Here is a 24,927-nt window from a genome sequence, read left to right on the forward strand (position 1 = left end):
ACACAACATAAATTTGTCTCAATTGTAGATATGAAAAAAAGCCTTCTTGAAATCACATGATGAGATTACTGAATTGTCAAGATTTTGCCTTTGCTGTCTAAGGGTATTTAAATGATGTATGGTAGCCTGACAATACTCCAGTGTTGTTACATACCATACAAGAGAGGTAAACATTTCTGTCAAACATTCAAATTCCATTGGGTTTTTGTTTACCTTATATAGATGTCTATAAAAAAAAGTGGTATTGCTGGATGATGCTGAAAAGGGGGAGGAAAAACGAAAGAGGAAGAAAGACAAAGGCATAGGAAAGGAAAAATGATCGTAAGTCAATTGCAAAAATCCTGACATACAATGAAAAATACCACTATAACAACATCCACTTACAGCAGTATGTTTATAATGTTTCTAATAGAATAAATAGAATTGTCTTAGTTTGGATTTTTTTTTCCTAAGAAAGAGTTCACCATATTAATGTATCACATATTTTTGCAACACAGTAATAAGTGGGTTTCTTTTGTTACATGGTGAAAGGAATTCAGTGTTTCTAAGTACATCATCATCACTTCTATACACCCCAATTAAATACAGGGTAACTCTACTATACACATTGGTACCAAGTATTTCCAAAAGACATTACAAATGAGAAAATTATACAGCTTATCTTTTAAAACTAAGTTAAGTTTTTCAATGCTTAAGTTCTTATGCTTTCTCATCTTAATTTAAAAAGATGCAGTGCAATACAGAGCAAGAAGGTAAGGGAGGCTTTTTTCTCTTAAGAAAGACAAAAAAAAAAAAAAAGGGAAGTTGCTCTCCAGAAGATTTTTTAGGGTTGTCAGACTGTTATATTATAAACAACCTTATTAGTCCTTTATAATTACAATAGGTACCTCTGGACAAGATCGAGCAGACATGACAAATGCTTCTGACTTCTTTTTAAATCGAACCTGGAAGGTCATCGCTGAACAAACAGAATGCTATGCAACTGGGGCCATAAATTGTGAAAGCTAACAAAAAGGTAAGTTTTTTGATATTAAAAATTAAAATTATTCAGTTCAGGATTTTCTGTATAAGATCTGGAGATGGGAGGATGAAATAGTTTAGAAAGAATAAGTAAAGAAAATGAAATATTTAAAAACTTTATTATAAATTTTTTTTTTTTTGGAAGTTGAACCTGTATATTTGTAATATCTGTCTCACACTTGGATGAGAATTTATCCATGTTTGCATTTACTTTTTTTACAGAACCATGATGAAACTGTGGACAGTTAAAATAAAACCAGTCAGTCTCAAATCTATGGGATTTGCTTGCTGCTGTCCTCACGTCAAGTCAGCATACTACTATGCATTTTTCTTAACATTTTTATTTTGTTTTAGGATCATTTAACAGTACTGGTAGTTTTGGATTAAATTTAATTTGCATGGAGATAAACAGTAACTTAAGTGACTGGAACTGGAAACCAGTTGATGGATTCACTTTTAAATCTCACATTTCAGTTTGGAGAGGAAATGTAAGGATTGAATTAGAAAGCTGTAAACTCTTGATGAGAATTAGTGGTATAGAACAGAAGAAAACGAAACCCTCAGTTATTTTCCTTACAGTTAGGCTGAATGAAATTGTAAATCAACAAAAGATTTGGACAGCATTCAAATCAACAGCTTTACCTAATAAAAGTTCTAAAAGAGCACTGAGCATACCATTTGAAACAAATATGAAATAAATATGAAATATGAAAGACTTTAAAAAGAACCATATGAAAAGCAAAACAGTAAAATCACCAAAATTTGAGCAAAGGAAATATGAACTGAAATGTATGATGGGCAATTAAGTACCTATTTTGACAATTCTAAGTGGTCAAGTTTTTAAAGTATGACACCAAAACCTTAACCTATCTATATATGAGTGATAAATGAGGCATTTTGTGTCATTACATTCCCATAAATCACCTTCTTTAACTGCTGATGGCTTTTATCAGCTCTAACCTTTTCAAGCTTCTATCAGAGTGCTAACATTTTCAACTTTGACACGTATGCAGTTTACAAATTCTGCAGCTGATTAACTCTGGACAGAAGCTCATTGCCATCATTGTCTTCTTCAAGTTTGGTTACAGCTTCAGTGTCTGAAAAACTCACAGGCGTCCTTCGTATGCCAGAAAATATCACTTCACTTTGTTGGGCTGTGTTGAAAAGGAATCTCTCCTTTTGAAACAAGTAAATGAGAATATACTTACAAAAGTAGTTTTACAGAACGCCTGTAATATGTGTAATTTTCATTAATTTTAAATAAACTGCGCTTTCCAAATGAAGAGATAAAAGTAATAAGATCAATTTTACATGACTTTATAATGTAAACAAGCTTGGAATAAAAAAAAAATTGACTGTACTAGAAATGTTGCTGTAAAAGTTTCTGAGGTAAGCAACACTAAAAAGTTGAAAAAAAATTTAATTATTGCAGTGTACTGTATATATGACATTACAGAATATTGCAATTATAAACTGATCATGATCATGGGCCCTAAAAATATTTTGTGGGATCCCTCACTAAATTCCTCTCTTAACTATTTTGTGAATTTTAATGATTATAAATAGTAATATCTTGAAACTATAAATTTCAAAGGTTCAATTTCAGCATTTCATCACTCAGAACATGAAATGAATTCAACCATGATATACTCAGAATACGATAAATAAAAGAGCAGAAAAAAAGATAAAGGAAAAAATGTTTTATCCTGTGTAAGTAAATCTAGAGATTTCCAGGAACACTAGCTTTCTGTAGGAACTGAAATTAAATTACCTACTTGCCTGACACATTCAAATTTTGCTACAAATAGATGATAAAATAGTTTATAAAATCTCATTTAGGTGTTTGTCTTATAAAATATTTTAACTTACTGTACTATTTGAACAATAAGAAGACAGCCATACAGTAGCTCTGACTTAGTAGCATCAAGACACAGTAAGAATGGAAACAAAGCTTTAATCTTATGTATTTTTGTTATTTTTTAAATTTTAAAACTAGCAGAATATAACTGCAGATGCATTTCATCTATTGAAACAGCAGTGACTCATTCACTGAAATGAATTTCCAAGACATAATTCATCTAGACACTGAAACAAAGCCCAGGTTTAAAGAGATACTGTCTTTAATAATATTAGTCAGACTGCAATTTTTATGTTGGTTGTGTGACTATCGGAAGCCTGGTACTTCAGATGGTATTAGTTTTGATAAGAGCTAACTAGACATCAGACTGAAATAATGAAACATGAAGAGACAAGCTTGGAACATGTAAATAGGAATGGCTGCAGAGATTCTCATGCAGCTGATTTTCTCTTGTTGATAAACAACACATCTTAGAAAAACAGTGGATGAAGGAAAAATTTTTGCAGCATCACAACTAATTTAGCCTTGCAGTGTCAATACTTAAGGCCTATCCATAAAAACTGAGAAGTTCTTTATTTCACTAATAATGTCACACATCAGAGAAGCCGTGCAGTTACACTTTGACAATTCAGATGTAAATCTTAGAATGTCTGTGAGTATTCATGACAAAGACACATTTATCATTTAAATAAAAGGACACGATTTCCTGATGTTCATATCAAAGACTAGTGAGGGATGAGAGAATGCTAATCAAATGAAAAGAAGGAACACAGATGCTTACTATTTTGATTAGGAGAGGGAAATGAAGATCACTTTCCTAAATAAAGATCTAAACATTCATGAAGTATACACACAAATATATACGTAAGTGTAGATAACACACTGTGCATGCTTAGGAGCTTGGAATGTTCTCTAGCAGAAATGCTACAAATGCTACCTAGAGTAACTGCCAATTTACTTAAGGTCAGAAGAAGCCACATAACACTGACACCAATAAACTCCAGTTAACTGCATATGAATTTATACATTCAGAAGCAATTTTAGCTTTCTTCTATTAAAATTCAACAAGTAATAAAAGAGAATAATTTAAGCTTTTTTTTTTTGGTAACTTGTTTTCTACTGCCTTAGTTCTAGGTTTAAATTATACTTCTGTAACGTCATCCTTACGTAACTTAAAATGGCATAAAATCAATCTAAATATTACTGAAAACAAAAATGTAGACTGTTCAAATGGGATGCAAGATTGCAAGAAAAATGTGGAACTTCAGAGACAAACTTTATTGGAAGCTTTTACATTTTTGATACTCAAATCACCTTACTTCAATGTCTTGCTTTATATGTACCCAGCTTTAACTAACTAATTATGCATGTTTAGGAAGAACTAATAAACATCAAGAATTCTGCTTACTCATCATCAGTCACAACCACTGCCAGTGAGACAGCCAAAAGTTTGTTCAATTTGCAGATCCATATGCAGTGGCAAGGTCCCATGAGGTTCAATGATACTTTCACAAAGTGTTCTCAAACGATGGTAACATGCCAGTCCTTGAAATCCATTTTTCTCATTCTACATTAAGCAGGTAGTAACTATAAAGAAAATCCCTCTGATGCTTTTCCATTAAAATTCTGAAATGAGTGAACAAATTTTTGATATCCTAAAGAATGTACCCCAGTCACTCTAGTTCTGAACAGAGAAAGAAAAGCCTCTTTGCTAACTGGAGAACTATTCATTAAACCTACTTGTTTAATTGCTACTTGCTGTAGTTATGAAAAAAAGAAAGTACTAAAAATCAGAAAATAATTTAAGAAATGAGTCCCCATCACACAGTTTTCAAGAATTTACAAAAAGGAACCTTTTACAGTCTCTACAAAAGTATGTAATTGAACATAAACTGGTGGTATTGATGCAGAAAAAATATTTTTGAATTAAAAATATTCTTAATGCAACGATATACTATTTATTGTTGAAACAGTTTTTACCCAACCGGAAATGCATTTGAAATGAAGAATGATATAATGTGGTGCTTAATAAAAGTACACCAACACCAACAAGCATTTTGCTCTGCCACTCAGAAGCTCTGGTAAAACACATCTAATGATGTGCTTAATACAATTTATCCAAATAACCTCAGTGCCTACATTAATACAAGATTAGTGTTCTAGGGAAGCAGATTATTGTGCTCTGGAATATTGTACAATCACTCAGAACAAACAAAATGTAGGAAGTTTCAATATACACATTTCAGTCTCATCTTTAATTAAAAGAAACTTTTGGAGCTCTCACAGAGGCTGAATAGAAACATGATACACCATAGTGACACTGTTGTTTCTTTTTGCCTAAGCCAAGATTTAGGCATAAGGAATTTGTGCAACTGAGTGGAAATGTGATTCCTGTCCATTAACTGCCCAGGGACTACTGAATCTACTCATTTTGTACTTCAAATTACTCTTAGATTGTGCATTAACCTCACCAGTCCCATGCTTTTAAAATGCTTTATTTACTGAGACCTATCTGTAATCAGCTATTGACATTATTTATTTTTTGCTTATATTAGTACATATAGTTTTGTATTCTATACATAATAATTTATCATTTAATGTATTAAAGGCTGCTTAAGACAAACAAAATTCCTCCACCTCCTGGACCTCTTTTGAAAAATTTACTGGATGCTCAATATATATAATATTCAATAGCATGTGAGAATAATTTTTATGCAACTCTGATAGTTAGAAAGATAGATAACTCAATTATTAGATCATCTATCAAAATATTCAGATGTGTAAGAGGCTACTAAAAAGATTGATGACTGAGAAAGTCCACTGATTCTCTAGCCATCATATCCACACATTTGGCTAGACAACATTTTTCGCTGCCTTCACAAGCAAGCTTCATTACCCATCACTCCACTGAAAAGAGTTTATTATGAGGCTGCCATCTTGGCAAGACTATTATTTAGATGATAAATGTTGGGGGGGAAAGTGTGTCTAGAATTTTTTTTTTAACATGAGCTTTTTGACAGATAAAACAAACAGCATCTACATTTCTAATTAACTTAAATTTGGCATATACAAATATAGGTCAGTAAAGCTATGATATGCTACTAGATTATCTTCTGTCTGAATCTTGCCCTTAATTTGCAAAATGTAAATTAACTAATTAGAAGAAAAGCAGCATTATTTGTGACAAAATGCTGCTTCTACTTTTTTTGCTTTGTGACATTTATGATCAACTGTAGTCCTCCATTCTAACTTCTAGTAGATGGATAATTATGCTCAAACTAATTTATTAGGCTTTTAGCATTGTAACTCAAATAAAACGAGATTTCTGAAGGCAAAGAAGCTCAACAACTGAAACATATAGCTAAATGACACTTGCCAGTTTTACTTTATTCACAATATTATGCTCTTAAAATACCTTGCATGAATACAGGTATGAATATTTTCACTTTCACTATTCAAGTACCTGACTCAAAGGAAAGTCCCTCTTAGTATTCTTAAAGTTTCTTTGAAATCTCTGCATCCCTTCTGTACATGATGCACAGTAACAATAATACCCTTATGCTTTCTTCATTAGTACTAGAAGTTAAATTTCACTTTAAAGGCCTATTACCTTCTTCAATTGTCATTTGGAATAGATTAGACTAGCACCTCTGGAGTCACAAAAAGAAAGAGGAAGCTGATCATTCTTGAATTTCAGTCAGCAACTTGACCTTGTTAAATAAAAAATATACGATATCATAGCTTACAGGAAGGCAGTCTTTTAGCTTTGGTTTGGTTTCAACTACTAGTAGGTAGATAAAGAACCAACACTAAAAGATACATTGAAAATGTCAGATGTAAATGTCAATTAAAAATTACAAGGAGTTCTGAAAGGTAAGGTCTGTGGGGGGTTGACATTCTTTGACATAGTGGAGTGTCTGCAACCAGGCCTTTGGCAAGAATAGCAGGATCTATGCTGTCAGCTCTTATCGTACATAAACTTAGATGCTTGTCTAATCTGAATGAGAAATACCAGGAGAACTGGAGCTGAAGCCTTGCAGTAATATGGAAGAAAACTGAAAATACTCTATCTACACTATGTGAATCTCTTGTCATGAGAAAATATTTAGAACGGTACAGAAAAATAGAAGGGAAAAATAATGTAAACGAAGACATATACTGCTTCATTTACTATTTTTTTAAATTCAGGATGTAACAATCTAGCAGTGAAAGAGGCTTACATAAGAGAATTAAATTCTAATTAAAATCTCAGTCTCATGTCTGTATGAAATACAATACCTAAGGAGAACAATGCATGAAAATATATGCTTAATATCACTCACTCAAACGTAAATGATAATATCAATAAAATATTGTCTGTTATTTCTTTGCTTTGACAAAAATTAGTTTTGATACAAAATTAAACCATCTACAATGCTAAGCAAAACAATCAACTTATGCTATGCATAAGCTATAGTCTCAGTGAAAATTTCTACTCTGTTTTTCAACCACATTGTTGAAGAGAGCATGACAGGTAAAATTTAACTTTTGAGCTGGAGGAAAAAAATATATTTTTCATAAGCTACATGCTGATTTTTATACTGTTCATGTGTCATTAAATAAAGACAAAAATAATTACTATGAAATGCAATTGGAAATATGCTAAATGTATCTAGGATATTTGTGAAGCACAAATGCCTCTATGTGTTTGTGTGTGTATTTATGTATATTTGAATGAACACTTGTATCTATTACTCTTGCAGAAGAACACAGACTTTTATCATCTTCACAAAGTAGACTACTGCATTTTCTACTAGAAAAGTAGTAGAAAATGGCACTTTTCAATGCTTTTGGTTTTCTTCTTGTCTATAAACAAACATCTTACTTAGTGCTACTAAGCTTAGCAAGATGGCATAGTAATTCACTTAAAAAAAGTTAATTAGTTTTGAAGAAACTTCCTATATAAAGTCTTAAGCGGTAAAAATTACCCTAAACTCTCTCTTCTACCAACATCCATTTTTGTTTAAGATTAATTTAGTAATTCAAGTGGAGACAGAAGGGAGAGAAAAAGGAGCATAGCAAAACCCAGCATGTGTGAAAATCTACAAGCACTAGATAGCTAAACAAACCCTAAGTCCCTCAGTGTTGCAGTAAGGTCAGAACCTTTCAGCATTGTACCAGTGTGTCAAAATATGTCAACAAACCATCATACTGCAAGGAGAAGAATGACCTTTCAGTTCTTTATGTTTGGGCTGCTTTGGATACTGGGTATGCATGAACAGTTTTCCTAGCCACTTGACAAATGTAACTCCCAAGGTTTCTTCCAAGTCAAGTTGTTAGAATGGTTTTCAACTCACCAAAGCAATTTTTTAAACCATCTGCAACTGAAGATTACTGAACTTGCCAACAGAACGGACATCCATAAACCCACAACACATCTCCCTCTTCCCCTATCACCTACAATCAGACAACAATTATTACTTCAACAGTCTTCACAGTAACCTGTCAAACCAATTTAAAGAGATAAACAGCAAAAAATGCCTCTAATTCTTATCTCTTGATTCAGACTTTGCTCACATAGAATTCATCCTTACCATCAACTGCAAACGAATTTGAACGCAACACTTGTCTCAAAACAACCTAGGAACACATTATGTGTGTTTGTGTTGTGAAATACAATCCTTTGCATAATTTTTTTGCACTTACCGAATGAAATACTTTTTTATTAATCGAGGCAGCTCTAAAATAATTTAATAATTTTACTATGACTTATAGTTATGAACTGAAGTGTCAAGATCAGGCATAATGTACCAGTTAACGACACACTGAATCACGAATTTAGGCTTCCAAAAAGTGTGAATAGTATTTTAAAATTACTTATGGGAAACTTACTTTTATTTCTTCTCTCAAAAAAATAGAAGCACAGGACTAAACATTTAGAACACACAAATGGTGGAAGGAATTTAGTATGGAGATGACTTACCATTTTATTCAAAGAGAAGATGAAATGCTTCTTTTTCACTATGTGAAATTGCCTTTAGTTTAATAACAGTGTCAAATATGACATTTTTCTATGGTTTTCTTCACATATAGTAAAGTCTCTTTAGCTAATAATGACGTCAAGCCGTCTCTTGGGACTCTCTAGAAATTACATTCCAGACTGTACATATGCCTTAGCCATGCTTGAAGAAGATAGAAAATGTAAATTGCTGTATTTGAGTTTATATCTTACAGCAAGTCACTGACAGTGAACCCACTAATTACTGTTTGAACCATGTGTTGCTGGTCTGTATATCCTTAGAAAACAGTACTCATGCCTGTCAGCTCTGACTAACAGACTTTTACAGCTAGGACTCCAATTTTTAATTTAAATTAAAAAAAAAAAGTTATAAAATCAGATACTATGGAGAAAAGAAAAAGAAACAGCAACATTCATCTAAACCCTAAAATAACTTATAACATGTTCATAGACCTCATTTTAAAGTGCAATCTGTGTAATTTGCTGTTCATGCTCTCCAAATTACCTTTGGTCACCCTGACAATTTAATAGCTTTTATTCTCATAGTGACAACAAATACACCAATGTAGACCAGTGAAGAATGGAAAGTGTGGTATCTACTAGTTGTGTACAAAGCAATTATATTTTGTGCATGGAGTTTTTTTGTTTACTCAGTGGCAATATAAGCTATAGCCTGCTCAGCAGATGCCACTGCTCTGGAGGAACAAACATACTGAAGGAAGTATATGAATCACTTTATACTAAGTTTGTCCAGTATATAAAATATCTTTCTTTTCCTAAAACATAACTCTGCAAAATCAGTCTGGGAATATGCAAGACCAAACTTGCCTTTTCCTATTTCTTTATTATTGAAAAATCTCAATATCTAAACAACATCTTAAATTATAACTGTGCAAATCCACTGACAAGGTACACTTTGTACATTTTTAATGTGGAGCTTAATTTGAAGATGAGGTTGCAGTGCACCACTGCAATTGAAAATTGCTTAACAATACCACTGATGTATGAGCCATAAAAAACCTCGCTAAGCTGTCCCTGCAGAACTCAGAGTAATAAAAAGGTGTTCCTCTGCACTGAGGTGAACAGACATGGTTGACTGCATCTAGGGAGCTGTTCTGTTAAATGAGAAAGTGCCATTTCTTTCCTGTCAGTACAGACCAATTTAAGACACGCACAGATTTGGTTAGCACAAAGTACAGGATTTAATGAAATACACACAACAGCAAACAAGCCCCAGCTATGCTCAAAGCTTACAGTCAGATTCTGAATAGAATTCTTCTTTATCTGTGACATGTGAGAAAAGAACACAGAAACTTTTCCAGCTTGATTCCCAATTTTTAGGTAAGCAATAAAAAAGCTGAATGGAAAAGGTCTAAAACCTCTCACTTTCATTCCTTTCAAAGTATCTAGATTTGTGTTTCTATCCACATCTAACAGCTGATTTTTTCCTGAATTTCATTTCTGCTTTACATTCAACCAATAGGTCAGGTTTAAAAAACCCTAAACTATTACCTGAGTGTCATATCATCTCTATTGTGAACTCATGCTTTTTCTCCAAATGATTTCTCTTTCAAGAGGAAGGGAGACACAAAGGTATGGTGGACTGACTGAGAATCAGGTTCTCTCTTGAGAGACTTCTGTATAGACTGATTAAATAATACACAATTGGTCCACAGTTTGTGCAGCTACACCTGTGTCCTTTCATATACATAGTTATAGAGACCAATGAAAGTTAACTGTCTAACCTATATGTAACCTAATCTGTTAACATATGTTCATTAACCCAACTGTCATTATATTAGAAAATACAGTAATTCAGAACTTGTTTCAGAAGATGTGGCACTGTCAGCTTGGCCAAGAAGTACCAAAATTAAAACTAACGGGATTTATTCTTTAAAAAAACCCCACAGAAATCTGCCTAGTTTCCATAATTAACCTGAATTTTTGATTCAGGGCATAACAAATCTTACTATGGAGAATTCTAGTTTTCTTTATACAAATGTAAATTCACTATCTTTAAGAATCAAACATTTTTGTAGCTGTTTCCAAGACAAACATCTATGACAGCAGATTTGGAAATATCTCAAAACTATTTCCAAAATGTTTTATTGATCCATGTATCATTCCAGTCTAGCTTTTGCGACATTAAAGATACTTGACTAACAGCTCAGTGAGAGATATTATTCCATTTTTGAAGTCAAATTATTAATTGGTACATGTTAAAATTAAAATGAAATTAGCACCAACTTAGTTTCTTGATAAAAGCATAAGAGAAGTTTCCTTTGGAAATGTCAGGTGCAAATGGTATACACTATTCTCAAATATTTTACACTAAAATGTGGATAGACAGTTGATAGCACAAAAAAAAAAAAAAAGGACAGAAACTTTAATGGCAATTTTATTACAAACAACTGGATCAGTGCCTTCATTCTACCTTCCAGTGCAAGTTTCACCACATCTCAAGTTAGTATCTTTAAAAATTAGTTAGTTATCTGTTGAAAAATCACTTCTTGGAGGTATTCTTCTCTGATACCATAATGGATGCCTTCAAACACACCCTTTACACCAGAAAGTATTCCAGTATATCTGATGGTCTTCTCCCAGGCTGAGCTGCTCCATTTCCTTTACACTAATGTGCAGTCCAGCATTGTTTGCATCACAGTTTTTCCCGCCATTCTCACCATTTGCCTAGATATTGTATATACTCAAATTTCTTTTTAAGTTTTATATTCAGTGTTTCACAATTTATTTTCTACAACTCTTCTAGAGTATAATATCTTCATCCAACATCTGACAGCCTTCCAGGTTTCCCATTACCTTGATTCAAGTTTCCAATTCTCTGCTTTCTGGGATTGTCAAAGAAGAGCAGGTCCTTTTCATATTAATCAAGAATGTTGCTTCAGAGCATAATTTTGCACTTTGATGATGTTATTATCAAGATCTGTTTTCCCCTTCTCTGCAGCTTTCTACTGAACCTCTTTTAAGGTATTTCCAAAGTTAATGCTAGTTGTTTTCACATTTGTCTGAAATGCTAATGGTCACCAGATTAGTCTCTGATATTGGCACACATCCCATTTTTGTTGCATGTTCACACACTTGTGCCATGTTCTCCACTATCCCTTTGATGGGCTCTTGTGGATGCTGAGAAGACTTCCAAATTTATGCTTTAAAAAATCTGTTATTAGAACTTTAACTTGTCTCACTATCTTTCTTAGGGTTCTAATACACAGAAAAATGGCACTGAAGATGAAGCATTCTGTTTAGTATTTTTTTGGGAAAAAAATCCTCCAGTGCGGAGGTGTCTAGGATCATGGAAAGATTTATAAATATACATAATAATGATTTTTAGAACAATGAAGTGGAAGTATTTTAACCATATTTAAAAGAAAATATCTTTACACCAATACCATCAACATGCCATAAAATTCTGTCTAGCACAACTCATTTCTCCCCTTATCCTGCAAATACTTACTATATTTTCGACTCGAAGATAATTGTAATTATTGCTTCAAATGTAAATAATATTCAAAAGAAATACTTTATTAAAAAAAAAACCCACTGTGAAACAGTAGTGTCGTACTTACAATGACAATGAGCAATAACATCCTTTATACATAAACCCCACTTGGATAGACTGTAAAGATTTTTTATCAAATTTGTCACCTTGCACGTATTCCAAAATGTTACAGCAAAATCTTCCTTCTAAGTCAGGTACTAAAAAACCTGACATATAACTTCTGTACCCAAATAACTTACTCTGTCATCTAGCATCACTGTAAAATCACTATATACATATTTGCTGCATGCTAACAATTAAGATCTCAATTTTTCATAAATATTTCAGCACACCAACCTGAAATGCTAATTAATGACATTCAAAATGCCAGATTAGTAACATGGAGAGTCAGTAGTGTTTTATCCAGTAATTTCTTTTTAAAATGAAGTCCTATTTATCTATAAGGAAAAATAATAGAAATATACCTGTTCCAGTAGCTCCAAAACTGGTCCTGCAAGTAGGCTTGGTGGCTACTTTCATCACCAAATGAGGCTTTGCTTTCAATCCAATGAATTATGTGTCCTTCCACAGCTAGAGTGACAGTAGAAAACACACTGAACTCTGAAAATCACACCCAACAGCCTATAAGACTGTTAGGGAACATTCTATTTATTCCACAATCTACCACATAATCTATGCTTGCAACCGAGTTACATATTTGTAAAAATTATCTTTCAAATACGCACATAGGGAATTTAGAAAAAATACCAGAAAATACTTTAAATAGATAATCACATGAATTTCAGTTTAATTACACCCTGTTCCAAATATCTGCATTTATTATAACACAAACAGAATGTGAAGAAAAAGAGAGTAGACTAAGAAACAGCTGTATTCTTCTACTACCCTTACTTTGCTGGAAGAGAGTTGTCAGGTAATAAACTGGAAACTTCTGCTGAATGATAAAAGTAGTTAGCTAAGCTGTTAAAGAAAGACACTTGCCACCAATCCAGAATGGAAGGTGTAAGAAAGGGAAAGAAATTTATCCTGGACATGTGTCTGCTTTCTTTCTTTTGTAAAACCAGTCATGCCTCGTCAGAAAGAAGTTAGGAGTAAGAAGGCTTATGTGAAAAAATGTGATTTTGAATTTCTCGTTCTTTCTATGCTTTGGTATTTGCTTTGGTTTATGTCTTTCATCATTTCTTGCAGGAGTGAACTACTAATATTAATAAAATCGTAATTTTTTTGAAAACAGAATGTCCTCTCTGAAGTTGACAATGTAATTTTGCAGAAGAAATCATGAGCATCACTCTAAGAGACCATTTCTCCAAAAAGGTATTGTTAGGTATCGTTGTAAAGACCTTAAAAGATTTTAAAAACCTTTATTTTAAGTTACCTACAATATCCACAATCGCGATGCTTTAGCCTAAATTTGACTTGGAATGAGGTTTTCAGAGAACACGCAAACCCAGAAGCACTATACACAAAGATTACAAGAGGCTATAGCAGCAAATGATTGACCACAGACTACAAAATTACTCAGGAAATCTGGGAAAATAACTCATGAAGTCATCACACCAAGATCTATGTGCCACCACTATCCTGCTATCAGTAACCCAGTTAACTTGTGTAGGCCTATACTACTAAATCCTTCCCCACCCCCAACACTTTTAGATCCCAGGAGATGTAACAGTTGAGGTATAATCAGCTCAGAAGCTATTTCTAAGAAACATCTGCCTTTCCTAAGTATGTACTGAGTCATTAAGAAAAGAATCCAAGGAATGCTATACCTTAGTTTATATCAGACAACAGGTAGAACATGATTTCCTGTAAGTCTAAAGTGATTAGAATGATTTAAAAGAAGCAATGCACTATTATTACTTGAATTTGAGACAAATATATGCAAATGAATTAATGACTTTTTTAACCTTTTTTCTAATAGAGTAATATTACAAAATAATTCTTTTGGGTGTTTCCTGGTTTCCCTTCTCAAGAATTAAAAAAATCATTGCTTTTCTGGCTTCCTTTTGATCAGACTCCTGAGTAGGTGGGACATAATCTCATGTTTCTAATATAAAAGTGGGTACCTTAACACCAAGTATGTACTGTGTTAATTATGGTTCACATTACTTCTTATGACCTTACTAATGTATACAACTTTCTGAAGAGCCGGTAAAGAGGGAGGCAGGCTCTTTTCAGTGGTGTCCAGTAACAGGACCAGAGGCAACAGGTACAAACTTAAACACAGGAGTTTCCACCTGAACATCAGCAACCACTTGTGAGAGTGCCTGAGCATAGGCACATGTTACCTAGAGAGGTTGTGGATTCTCCCTCCAAGCTCATGTTCAACAGCTGCCACATGGCCTCAAGACCATGAAGGTCTTGAGACCTGCCAGAAAAGGCAGATGAACTTTAACATGACCTTTATACTTACTTTTGTTCCTTATTCTTTCTTGCTATTCAGGCTTTTTAAAAACAGTAAAGAACCGCAGAGTTTTATTTGGATGCAAAGTGATGGCAAAAAAATAATTCCACAATGACAAACCTTTATGCAATGACCTATAGGGGTAATGTAATACTCTTAAGACTACTTTGAACTGATTTGGTCTAGAAGTAGAGGACAATTATAGCTATTTCAGAGTTTAGTTCAGAAGGGCAGTGGGTAGAATACATTAGAGGGAGCAGGGATTTGGGGGTTTTTACTGTTGCTTTTTTCCCCCTTTATTTTTTGATAATGAGATAAAAACATTCAGAGACTAAAGAAGAGACATTGGGTTATCCTATTTAGGATCAAATCTCTCTGACTCAAACTAGAAGTTCTTAAAATTATTAGGTTAACTCCTGAAGAGACTTATTTGCAGTATCCTAGAATATGCTTCACTTAAGTAGCCATAATATTTTTGTATGAGCACTTCTACACAAAATAATAAAAATTCTTTTAAAATACTTACCTACTGGTACTTCTAAAATAAAGTCTGGTGTTTTGTCATAACCCTTTGCACGAAGCTGATCTTCAGCTGTACATAGAAAATAAGAACTACTGTTTATAAAACTATTCCATTAAGTAGACAGCAGCATAATTAATTTTATTCTAAATAAGAGTGCAAGAATTACTAATGCAGTCATACATATCTTTCTTATGCATGCAATGCTGTGTCAGATTAAATGAACCTTTGTAGAAAACCTGAAGCATGGATATAAAAATGCTTCTTTGTCATCCCTGCATTTTTATGTCTTCATTATAAACATCATTAATTCAAGCTGTCATACAGTATTTTATAACCTCCAAATATTCAAAATAAAGAGGTATATTCACTGATTGAAAGAAGAGTCTCTCCACCTTCGGATGTGTTAAGATTAATCCTACCGACACCACAAATGTAGATATACTGTCGCTGCTGCCTTGGTTTTATTTTTGATGTTAGCATAAAGTTGTTAAAAAAAAAAAAGAGCAAGAAATTTACCTCACAGAAATTTATTTAAGCAAATAAGAGCCATAATTTTAGTTTCTCCTGCATTCTGGATTCTGTAGAATTTATCCAGTTTCTGAACATAAAAAGATTTAGACATTCTGCTAACATTAAGTCTGCAACTATTGCTTACAAATATTAGAGCTGAACATTTCAAGAAATAATATTGAGTGAGCAAGACAAAACTGCAAAAGGCAGAAGATGCTCCCTTTGAAAAAACAGGAAAAAAGGAAAAAAAAAAAAAAAAAAAAGGAACAAAGCCCATGTCACCCTTCATACTTTTAAACTATTGTCCTTGATTTCTGATACCATTACATTGGTATTTCTGAAACACCATTTCTCCATTAGAATTTGGAGTGACCTGGTCATTCAATTCCAGGCATGGCTTTCTGTCTTCACCCAAGCTCAACTAATGGCACTACCTAGTAACAAGTAAGGCTGTGTAGCCCCTTAACACCTACTGGGCTGTTGACATTGTCATGCATCCCATTCGCCTTTCTACATCACCTTTGATTAAAATTAATGGTCCATTCTCACTGTTGGGTAGCTTATTTCCAATCCATTTATCAGGTTAGGACAGTAGTTTCATGGCCAATGTTCAGAACTCGGTTTTTGAATACTTTGTACAAATCCTGAAAGGTCAGCAGTTTGAGTCCAAGTAACATTTTAATGACAAGAAAAACACACTAACTTAGAAATCAAAATATTGTAATACTGCCAAAAGCAAACTCTCCCACTCTTTTTCATTGAAGAATATAAGTTTGAAGTATTTTATATAGTGAACTAATTCTGAAAATGGAACAGAAGTAAATTTGGAACACTGAACATTTGTGTCAGTGTAAACTGCAATAGCTGTTTAGTCTTTTTGAGTGGTACTATATATATTTTTTTTAATTTTGAGAGCATTTCTTCACTATAAACAGACTACACTGTAAATAGTCTTTGCAATGTGACACTTCATTATATCACATGATAAAGTAATGAAAAACATTTCTATGATTTGGAGACAGACTTGATTTTTGACTGTTTTTTTGATTTTCATGTAAACAGATAAATGATGTTAAGATCAAGAAGGTTCTAATTTAGCAGAAGCTATAAATAGAAAGTTTTATTCCATAACATAAAAATGAATTCATATTCTACACAATCTATGAATCCTTATTTAAGAAAAAACAACAAAACAACTTTATTCAAATCTAGTTAACTGCAACCTGCTCTTAATAATAATCTAGGATCAACAATAAGATGTCCCAGCTGAAATTTTGTTCATTTAAGAGCAACAACAATGGAAAGATCAGTGTTTTCTTTCACATATAACAAATGCTAGTACCACAAAATAAGGGAAATGCACCTTAAAAAAACTTACTGAAAACCAAACAGATGTAAACACATGTTTCAATAAGTCAATGTGGCAGGTCTCTGAACTGAAATCTGCATCAGCATTACTTTTAATATTCTTCAGCAGATTATTTTTTTCAAGGGTGCCCAATTACTTTTAAAATCTTTAAATACTAGTTCATAGTTTGAAAAAGAACATGTTTTTTTGTTCTAAATCTGGTTCTGAATATCTTCATGTGATTTCTCCTAGCATTCTGAACTGTGATTAACATTGGAAAACATATTAAAAACCATGTTTATTATTGTTGTATCTATGTGCAGAAACACAACTTTGCATTACCATTTCTCCAAGTGTTTTGGAGCTTTATAACTCTGAGGAAGTTAAACTCCTCATAATCACAGGAAAATTTTTGTTTTCAACCATAACACCATCAAAAAGAAGTTCTAGCTTTTCAGCCAGATATGTTTCACATTGGTCCAGAAACTATGGAGGCAGAATTCTGCACCTCAGAAGATCTTTAAACTCTAGCATCGCTTAAGAAAATAATTCAGTAACTGCTTGAAAGCCAACCCACAGCAGTTTTGACAGTTACATTTATAAATCTTCAGGTTTGAAAATTATGTGGAAACAGCCCTAATAAGTAGTTTGTCAACAGATACCCCATTAATTTAGTTTTCCAATAAAACTGCAGCTCCATCTTTACCACAATGTCACACTAAATCAGAACCATTTAACACATCATTGTTCTTATACTAGCCCTCTTCTGCTGGTGCATGAATGAGCTACAACTGCAAATTTAAGATTACAGCAGAAAACACTGATCAGATTTCATGATTTACATCCACTGGTGGGAACCAAAGGAACTTCTGGCATCTCAGCATGGCATGTGAAGCCGTGAGCCTGTTTTGATAAAATACTTGTATTGATCACTTTAATCTCAGGCCAAGTGATAAACACTTGAGAACTGTGTTTTTGCTGAAGAGAGGACATGGTATATGAAGCACTTCTCATGAACAGTGGATTAATAAAATGTAATCCCCATTAGTGTGTATAGGATTCCAGTCAATTCCAGGGTGAGTCTGAAGGTGTTGGTTCTGATCTGTAGGCTTTGAAAGCCAACTGCTCTAGAAGCAGACAAATTCTGTCCTGAACCTGAAAAGTGACTTCATGCTCTAAGACTATACTGAGGCACTTGATATTCACTGCGTCCTTTGGCTGTACTTTCCTCTCCTGAACTAGACTCTCTGTTGCCCAGGTGAACACATTCGATACAAACGCCCTGACTATTCCTGAAGAACAGTACAGTGGAATAGTACACTAATAATATGGGAACTGCAAATTTTCTGTTACTTTGAAATGTGTTAAAAAGTAATGGGATTACAAGCCATAAGGCATGTAAATCACAAGCCATCTTCAAAACGAGAATGAAGGATGCTACAAAACCTGAATTTGTGGACCTATGGGAAATACTATCATCTCTTCTGTTTTTCTGGTGTTTTCTTCAAGCAGTTTTGGAATTAGCTTTTCAGAAAGGAAAGTTGTATTGCAAGGAACTTGGTAGTGTTCATCTAATACTTAGGGAAAGTTTTTTTTAAGAATACCCCAAACCCCAAACACATCTAGAACCTGAAATACGTACATCTGATCACAGACATAATCTTAACATATCTTAAATCATGACTAAACAATACTTCACTATACATACAGCGTGAACAACAAATTCAGCTCTCTCATTTCTATCTTCATATTCTAACAAGTCAACCCATTCCACATGTTTTAATTTGATAGCACAAATTTCTTGGAGCTAATCTCTTAAGACAAAATTGATGCTTATCCAAAGTCATGAAACACTAAAATTTAAATGTGATTTTTATACTGCTTAAGCAAGCCAAATAAAACGATAATCGTTGGGTTGAGGATCCCTTAGTGAGTCATCCAGTCCATTCCCCGGTATCGTGACAGAACTGATTTCATTACCAGCTTTGATAGATGTCAAATCTAGCCTCAAATTTTTCATTGACAGTATTTCCACAACCTTTCCTGGCAGTTTGTTTTATACTTATTGTTCCTAGAACTGTTTGGTACTTTAACTTGCCATCATCATTGCAATTACAGCTTAAGCCTATTATCTGTATCTGTGCTCTTACAGTCAAATAAGATCTGCTTCTTATTTTCATAGTGTGATTTGCAAGCTTGTATGTGATAGTTAACCCTGTCTTTTTTTCACTCTTCTCTAAATAAAAGAACACACTAATTCGATTCCTTAATCATATGGACAAATCTCTTAAAAAGTTTAATAATGCTTTCTAACTTAAAATTGTTTAAGGTGTCCAAAATCTTAACCTGCTAATAGCTTCAGGAGAGATCATAGTTCCAGGTAAACACAGCAAAATTCCCTGTTAACACAAATTTAGTACAATGCTAAACCATTAACAGAAGAGAGCATTTCACTTCACTGTCATCTCATCATATAAGGAATCTGAGATTTAAGAAGTCATTGTTTATTGTCACATCTAGAGAATGGATATTTTAAACATTAATCTTTGTTTCAATGGCACTCATGTAAAAGAAATATACTGCAGGCTCAAAGGAAAAATATGAAAGTAACTTCCTAACTAATTAATCCTTAAAATAACTTTAAAAATAGGGAGTGTAAAAAAGAGTAATTGCATTGATTGGGAAGCAGGGGGCAAAAATTCAGCAGAAACTGCACAGCAAGGTAAATGAGTGAATCTTCTAGCAGTTCTTTAATACATAAAGCATTCTGAAGCTAATATTTCATATGCTTCTTCCTAAATCTCATAAGGCCTGGATTATGGCTAATATCTCATGACACCAAAAGTAATACTGCAGCAGATATTAAAGCATTTTTTTCAGCTACTTATTCTATAAAATATTAATTGCAAGCCTGTGCATGTGCTGTATATATAGGGTATTAGGTAACTGAGTTCCTGCTCAGTTCTAAATCAATAAAAGATAACATATATAGCATCAATCATATTTTACTTTTCTTTACTACCTAATATAGGGAGTATTTGGGATGAATTTTGTCCTAGGTAAACAGTTACCAAGATCTCTGAAGTTAAGAATTCACTGGCTAGCCTCTATTACAGATTCTTACCTATGAAAGAGAGGTTTTTTTCCAAAAGCATTTCTCGCAGCAAGACTTCGTGCTCATGCCCAATAGCGCTGATAGCTTTAGGTTAAGAAATGGCAGATTACTTTGGAAAAGAAGCAACTTCATAAAAACATCATAGGTAAAGTAATTAATCATAGAATTTATTTGCCTTCATCTGTGTTTCAGAAGTGATCAGTGATTTGAACTCTAAGTTTTGAAAATCCTTATAGGGATTTTTAGAAGCATACACAACTTTTCAAAGATCAGATTTTTGTACCAACAACATACCTTTTATAGAATTAAAAACCATTTGACCATATTTATTCAATATAATCAAGGGCAATATTTCCATTTGTATTTTACTGTTTATTCTTCTAAATATAAAAGGAAGTGTGATCCTAAAACATGAAGTTAAATACCTTTAAAATTGCTGTTTACTGATTAGTAATCAATTCTCCAATCCAGCAAAGGATTTGCTGGAATAAAAAAAAAAAAAGGTTTTCTTTCTTTATATTCTTAAATTGATAGGTACTACATCCATCTGAAACATCTTACTGTAAAAAAACATCCTTTTAATTGATTTTTCAGAAGCATGAACTAATGTCAGGGAAAGATGAAATCATATTTTATAGTGAAGTCCTTTTCACTTCACTGACAGCTTGTTGATCCAATGCACTATTCCTTGCAATATGTAAATAGTCACCAAATTAAATATTTCTAACGTAACCTCCTGGAGGTCAAAGTTCTATTCTGGAAGCTTTTAAGAAGAATCCTTTGGAACAATATGATAAAAGGTTTTATGTTAAAAGCAGTTAAGTTCCAAATTCTGTTTAAAGTAACTTCTTAAAGCTTAAGCTGCAGATCGCCTTACCATTACAGTTAATTACTTACATGAGCACTTCATAGTGAAGAGCAAAAAAATAATTCTGTGGAATCATTTCATATGTACATACAGCTTATATCAAACTATATATTATGTTAAACTCTACTAGCAATTTCAGAACAAAAGGGAAAAACAAAGAATGGCAAAAAGGTAAGAAAAATACTGCAAACAGAATTTACAATGCACCATAAGCAAAAACACTTAGTCTATAATAATACCTGTTATTGATGTATGGCAATGACCATGGGGCAAAACTTGTAAATAACCTCACAAGCCATTTTCTACTCATGCAATCTAGCAGCCTAGTTTCCCGTAAGCATCTGAACTATTACTGAAAAATAGCCTCTTGGCATTTACAAAGAGGTTGACTTCATACTTTGGTCCCTGCATATACAATTAGATAGTTATATTTAAAATCAATATGCAATCCTTCAGAAGACATTATGCTTTTAAAACCTTAACTTTAAATTGATTTTTAACTATTTTATGCACCTCAAAATTAACATCTAATTCAGCAACATACTTGCAGTAATGCACTCACACAGCTTAGTATTAAACTTTCCTGTGCCAAATTGAATTGAGAAACTCCTCATTACTCTCATTGGTGTCACTGCATATTCAACAACTGATTTGAGCCAGAATCCGAAGAGGATATAAAAATCTTTTCTAAACTGCAGGCAAGTAAGTCTTAAAAATGGTTCATAATTCTATATATGTGTCTTTATTACTTTTAAACATGGCACTTTCATAAGACTACAGCCAGATTGCTCATGCAAAAAATATTAATCTTAAAATTCTAGGTATGAAAACTAGCAATCAACAACCCTTTAAAATGTGTGGCTTATTAGACTAATCCACTTTCAGAGCACTTTGTTTAATCATGAAGATAATCTCAATGAATATTTAAAACTACAGTTAAAAGCACAAAACACAATGACAATTAGAACTTTATTCTGCTGCTGCTGCAGTTTATGGGGATAGGGCTGAGGCTGTAGTAGACACAAGTGCTTCTAGTGGAAAGAAAGTATTCTTAAAGAGTGACAATTACCTGTATCACAACTACAAGAAGTACTGTTTTTCATGCATAACTAAACATCACTTTAGCTTTCCTACCCTGCACCTATACAGTGAAACCAAAATCTTCCCCCAGACTATATGCAGAGATTCATGCAAGGATTCTCTAGGACTTGGGAGGGAATTGCCTTACAAGCCTGCTTAGTGCTAGGAGATCATGATTTTGAAATTTTTCCTTTGACAACAGACTGAAACAGAAGAGCTGCTCCTGCAGGACTTCATTAAAATAGATTTGGGTTCTTAGCGATCATTCCCACCAAATTCCAATCTTAGTCTGGAACACTCAGTGCCACACTGAGTTCCCTCAGTGTACACACTATGGTTCTCTAAACAACTACTTTAACAGGACAAAAAAAATATAACCCTGCAAATTCAGGATTTATAATGGTTTATTACTACAGCTAGTATAATCTCCTTTAAGAAGAAGAGAAAATAAAAGAACAGAACTGGAATGTCAGATAGGAGTTTAAAAATACTAATCATCAGGTCAATCACACCTGAATTGCACTTGAAAAAATTTCAGTTAAAACTCATATTCGTAACAAAGCAAAGCCATAATGTTGAATACTATCTGTGAAATTTATTAATTTAATCACAGAATAGTTGTGATTGGAAGGTATCTCCAGAGATCATCTAGTCCAACTCCACCACTCAAAGCATGGTCACTTAGCCTTAAGCAAAAACCAGGTATGCATTTCAACTAATCAAAACCAAAGAGATTCAATCAGGCATATGAATGTGTAACCAGCAAACTGACATCTTCCCATGGTCTATCTGATTTTTGTTACTTAAGAGAAAGCTCTGCAGTGACCCTCTAGCTGATTGAATGTAAAAGAGAGGAGTATGAAATGTGTTTTGTGAAGCAGAACTTTATGTCAGGTTAAAGCTAGACACATCTCTTCCACACAGTCTAAGCTCATCAATTGTGCACCTAAAATTTTATGGGAAAGGATACTGTTTGATGCAGTCCACCAGTGGTCCATAACAACAGTCATTCACAGTACACTGCAGACAAATAAGAGAAGTAGTATACTGATGGGCAACTACAAAACCATTATAGTTAAAGAGTATCTTAAAAACAGTAATTACTTTTCCTCAAAAAGGCTATCAGATGCTGTTCAGATTTAATCACAGAAAACAAAAACGGAATGCTTTTATTCACTATAAAAGTGAGCTATTAAAAAGTGAAATGCTCCCCTCACAAATATTGCACTGCCATTTATAGTGCACTCTGACCTCACTGATAGTTTATGATGACAGTAATTAAATGAGGTTTAAAATCTTTTACTCTGCTAGGCAGATAACAGAATTGCCAAAGGAAAAAAATCTAAAGCAAACAAAACAAGTGTGATTAATACCTGATAGACTTGATTTGCTAGCACTCCATCTGGAATCTGAGAAGGGTCCCGCAGCATACTATTTATAAGAGTTTTGGAGGCTAGAGAAATAAAAATAAAATAAAAAAAAAACATAAAAAAACCTGTTAGCTCAGTTACACTTCATTAATAAAAACACTGATGATACTAATAATTTTGAAAATTATCCACCCAGCAAATACAAACTTACAAATTCATAACTACTTACCCATTCTGATACAATTAACTCTGAAGTCTTGAAACACCCAAGGATTTTAACCAGGCCAAGGTTAAAGCAGGCCCGTATCAGTTCCACTGGACAGTTTGTGTTTTAGAAGCATCATGCAGCTTCTGAGGAAACTGTTTAGTAAACAGTAAGTGTAACTCAAAATAACCTTCATATCCTGTTAGAATTTTACGAAGAAGATAAGTAAAAATTCAAAACAGCCTTTAAAAAACTTTTTAAGGATTTCATGATTGCAATTTATTAAATTCAAGTATTTACTTACTCAGCATTGACACATTTTTCTGAGTGAATTTAGAGCTGGAAAAAAGGCTTTTTCTGCTTTTTTGAAACATAAAAATGTGAGTCAAAAGAAATAAGAAGTTAATTTGAACACATTGTTGTTTTACTCATTGATATTGATACTACAATGAAAAAATAACGTAAAACAGGAGATACCTTTAGTTTATTTTCAAACACAGTCTTTGCAATCCTCGGCATTTTTTTCTCTCCATGTGCTTAGTCTGGGTAGTTGCAAATACCAGTTAATTACCAATAATCGTGGAAAGACTTAATTCTATAAAAATGCCTTCTAAAAACATCAAATATTTTATTTAATTTTTTTTCAGAGGAAAGTCAACACTGCACCTGCTGCCTCTGTCCTGGGAACAACCTCTGATAGACCTCAGCTGGTGGTGCATTTCCATCACTGAATCCTTAAGTGTAGATCAGGTTTGAGAATGGCAAGGTCCCCCACTTTGCCAAAATTTTTTTTCTGTGAGTCTTCAGAGTAATTTCTATCACCTGTGTGTGCTTTAATCCTGTAAACAAAATGAAAAACTACTCTTTCCTTGTTCTTCATCTGTTTTGCCCCAACTCAGAGGCAAAGATATGTCATGGTCTTCAGTAACTGAATCAAAAGACGCAGGTGATGCTGTGAAGAGGATTGACAGAGCTTGTGACACAAAGGGATCTGCCATATAAGCAGCAATGCTGTTGTACTAATGGATGTGTGTAAGTGCTTTGCTGAAAGTAAAGGAGACTAGCATTGCAATCTACTCCCCAAGTTACCTCTTAAAAACATTTAGGTGAA

General features: G+C 33.4%; 1 protein-coding gene and 1 long non-coding RNA gene across 7 annotated transcripts in view; one reads left to right on the top strand and one right to left on the bottom strand.

Moving 5' to 3' along the window:
* Positions 1 to 24,927, bottom strand: part of CDIN1 (CDAN1 interacting nuclease 1) — a 123,593-nt gene that overhangs the window by 48,319 nt on the left and 50,347 nt on the right. For 4 of the 6 annotated variants that reach the window (XR_015288614.1, XR_015288615.1, XM_086895329.1 and 1 more), the window contains 5 exons: positions 23,615 to 23,694; positions 23,212 to 23,261; positions 20,303 to 20,370; positions 15,324 to 15,389; positions 12,858 to 12,963 (listed from right to left, as the gene is read on the bottom strand). Coding sequence is in view for 3 of the 6 variants with exons in the window: in XM_086895329.1 (XP_086751455.1) it covers positions 12,858 to 12,963; positions 15,324 to 15,389; positions 20,303 to 20,370; positions 23,212 to 23,261; positions 23,615 to 23,694 (370 nt within the window). In the remaining 3 variants the exon portion in view is untranslated. Of the gene's footprint in view, positions 1 to 12,857; positions 12,964 to 15,323; positions 15,390 to 20,302; positions 20,371 to 23,211; positions 23,262 to 23,614; positions 23,695 to 24,482; positions 24,656 to 24,927 lie in introns of those variants that run through there. The other 2 variants (XM_086895330.1, XR_015288616.1) reach the window with 2 other exon arrangements.
* On the top strand, positions 884 to 24,504 carry LOC111930333 (uncharacterized). Its single transcript, XR_002865121.2, has 3 exons — positions 884 to 1,015; positions 13,628 to 13,707; positions 24,464 to 24,504. It is a non-coding gene; the product is annotated as an uncharacterized LOC111930333 (long non-coding RNA).

The sequence above is a fragment of the Cyanistes caeruleus genome, chromosome 6 (genome assembly GCF_971803275.1).
Source record: "Cyanistes caeruleus chromosome 6, bCyaCae1.hap1.1, whole genome shotgun sequence".
NCBI classification, from domain to species: Eukaryota; Metazoa; Chordata; class Aves; order Passeriformes; family Paridae; genus Cyanistes; species Cyanistes caeruleus.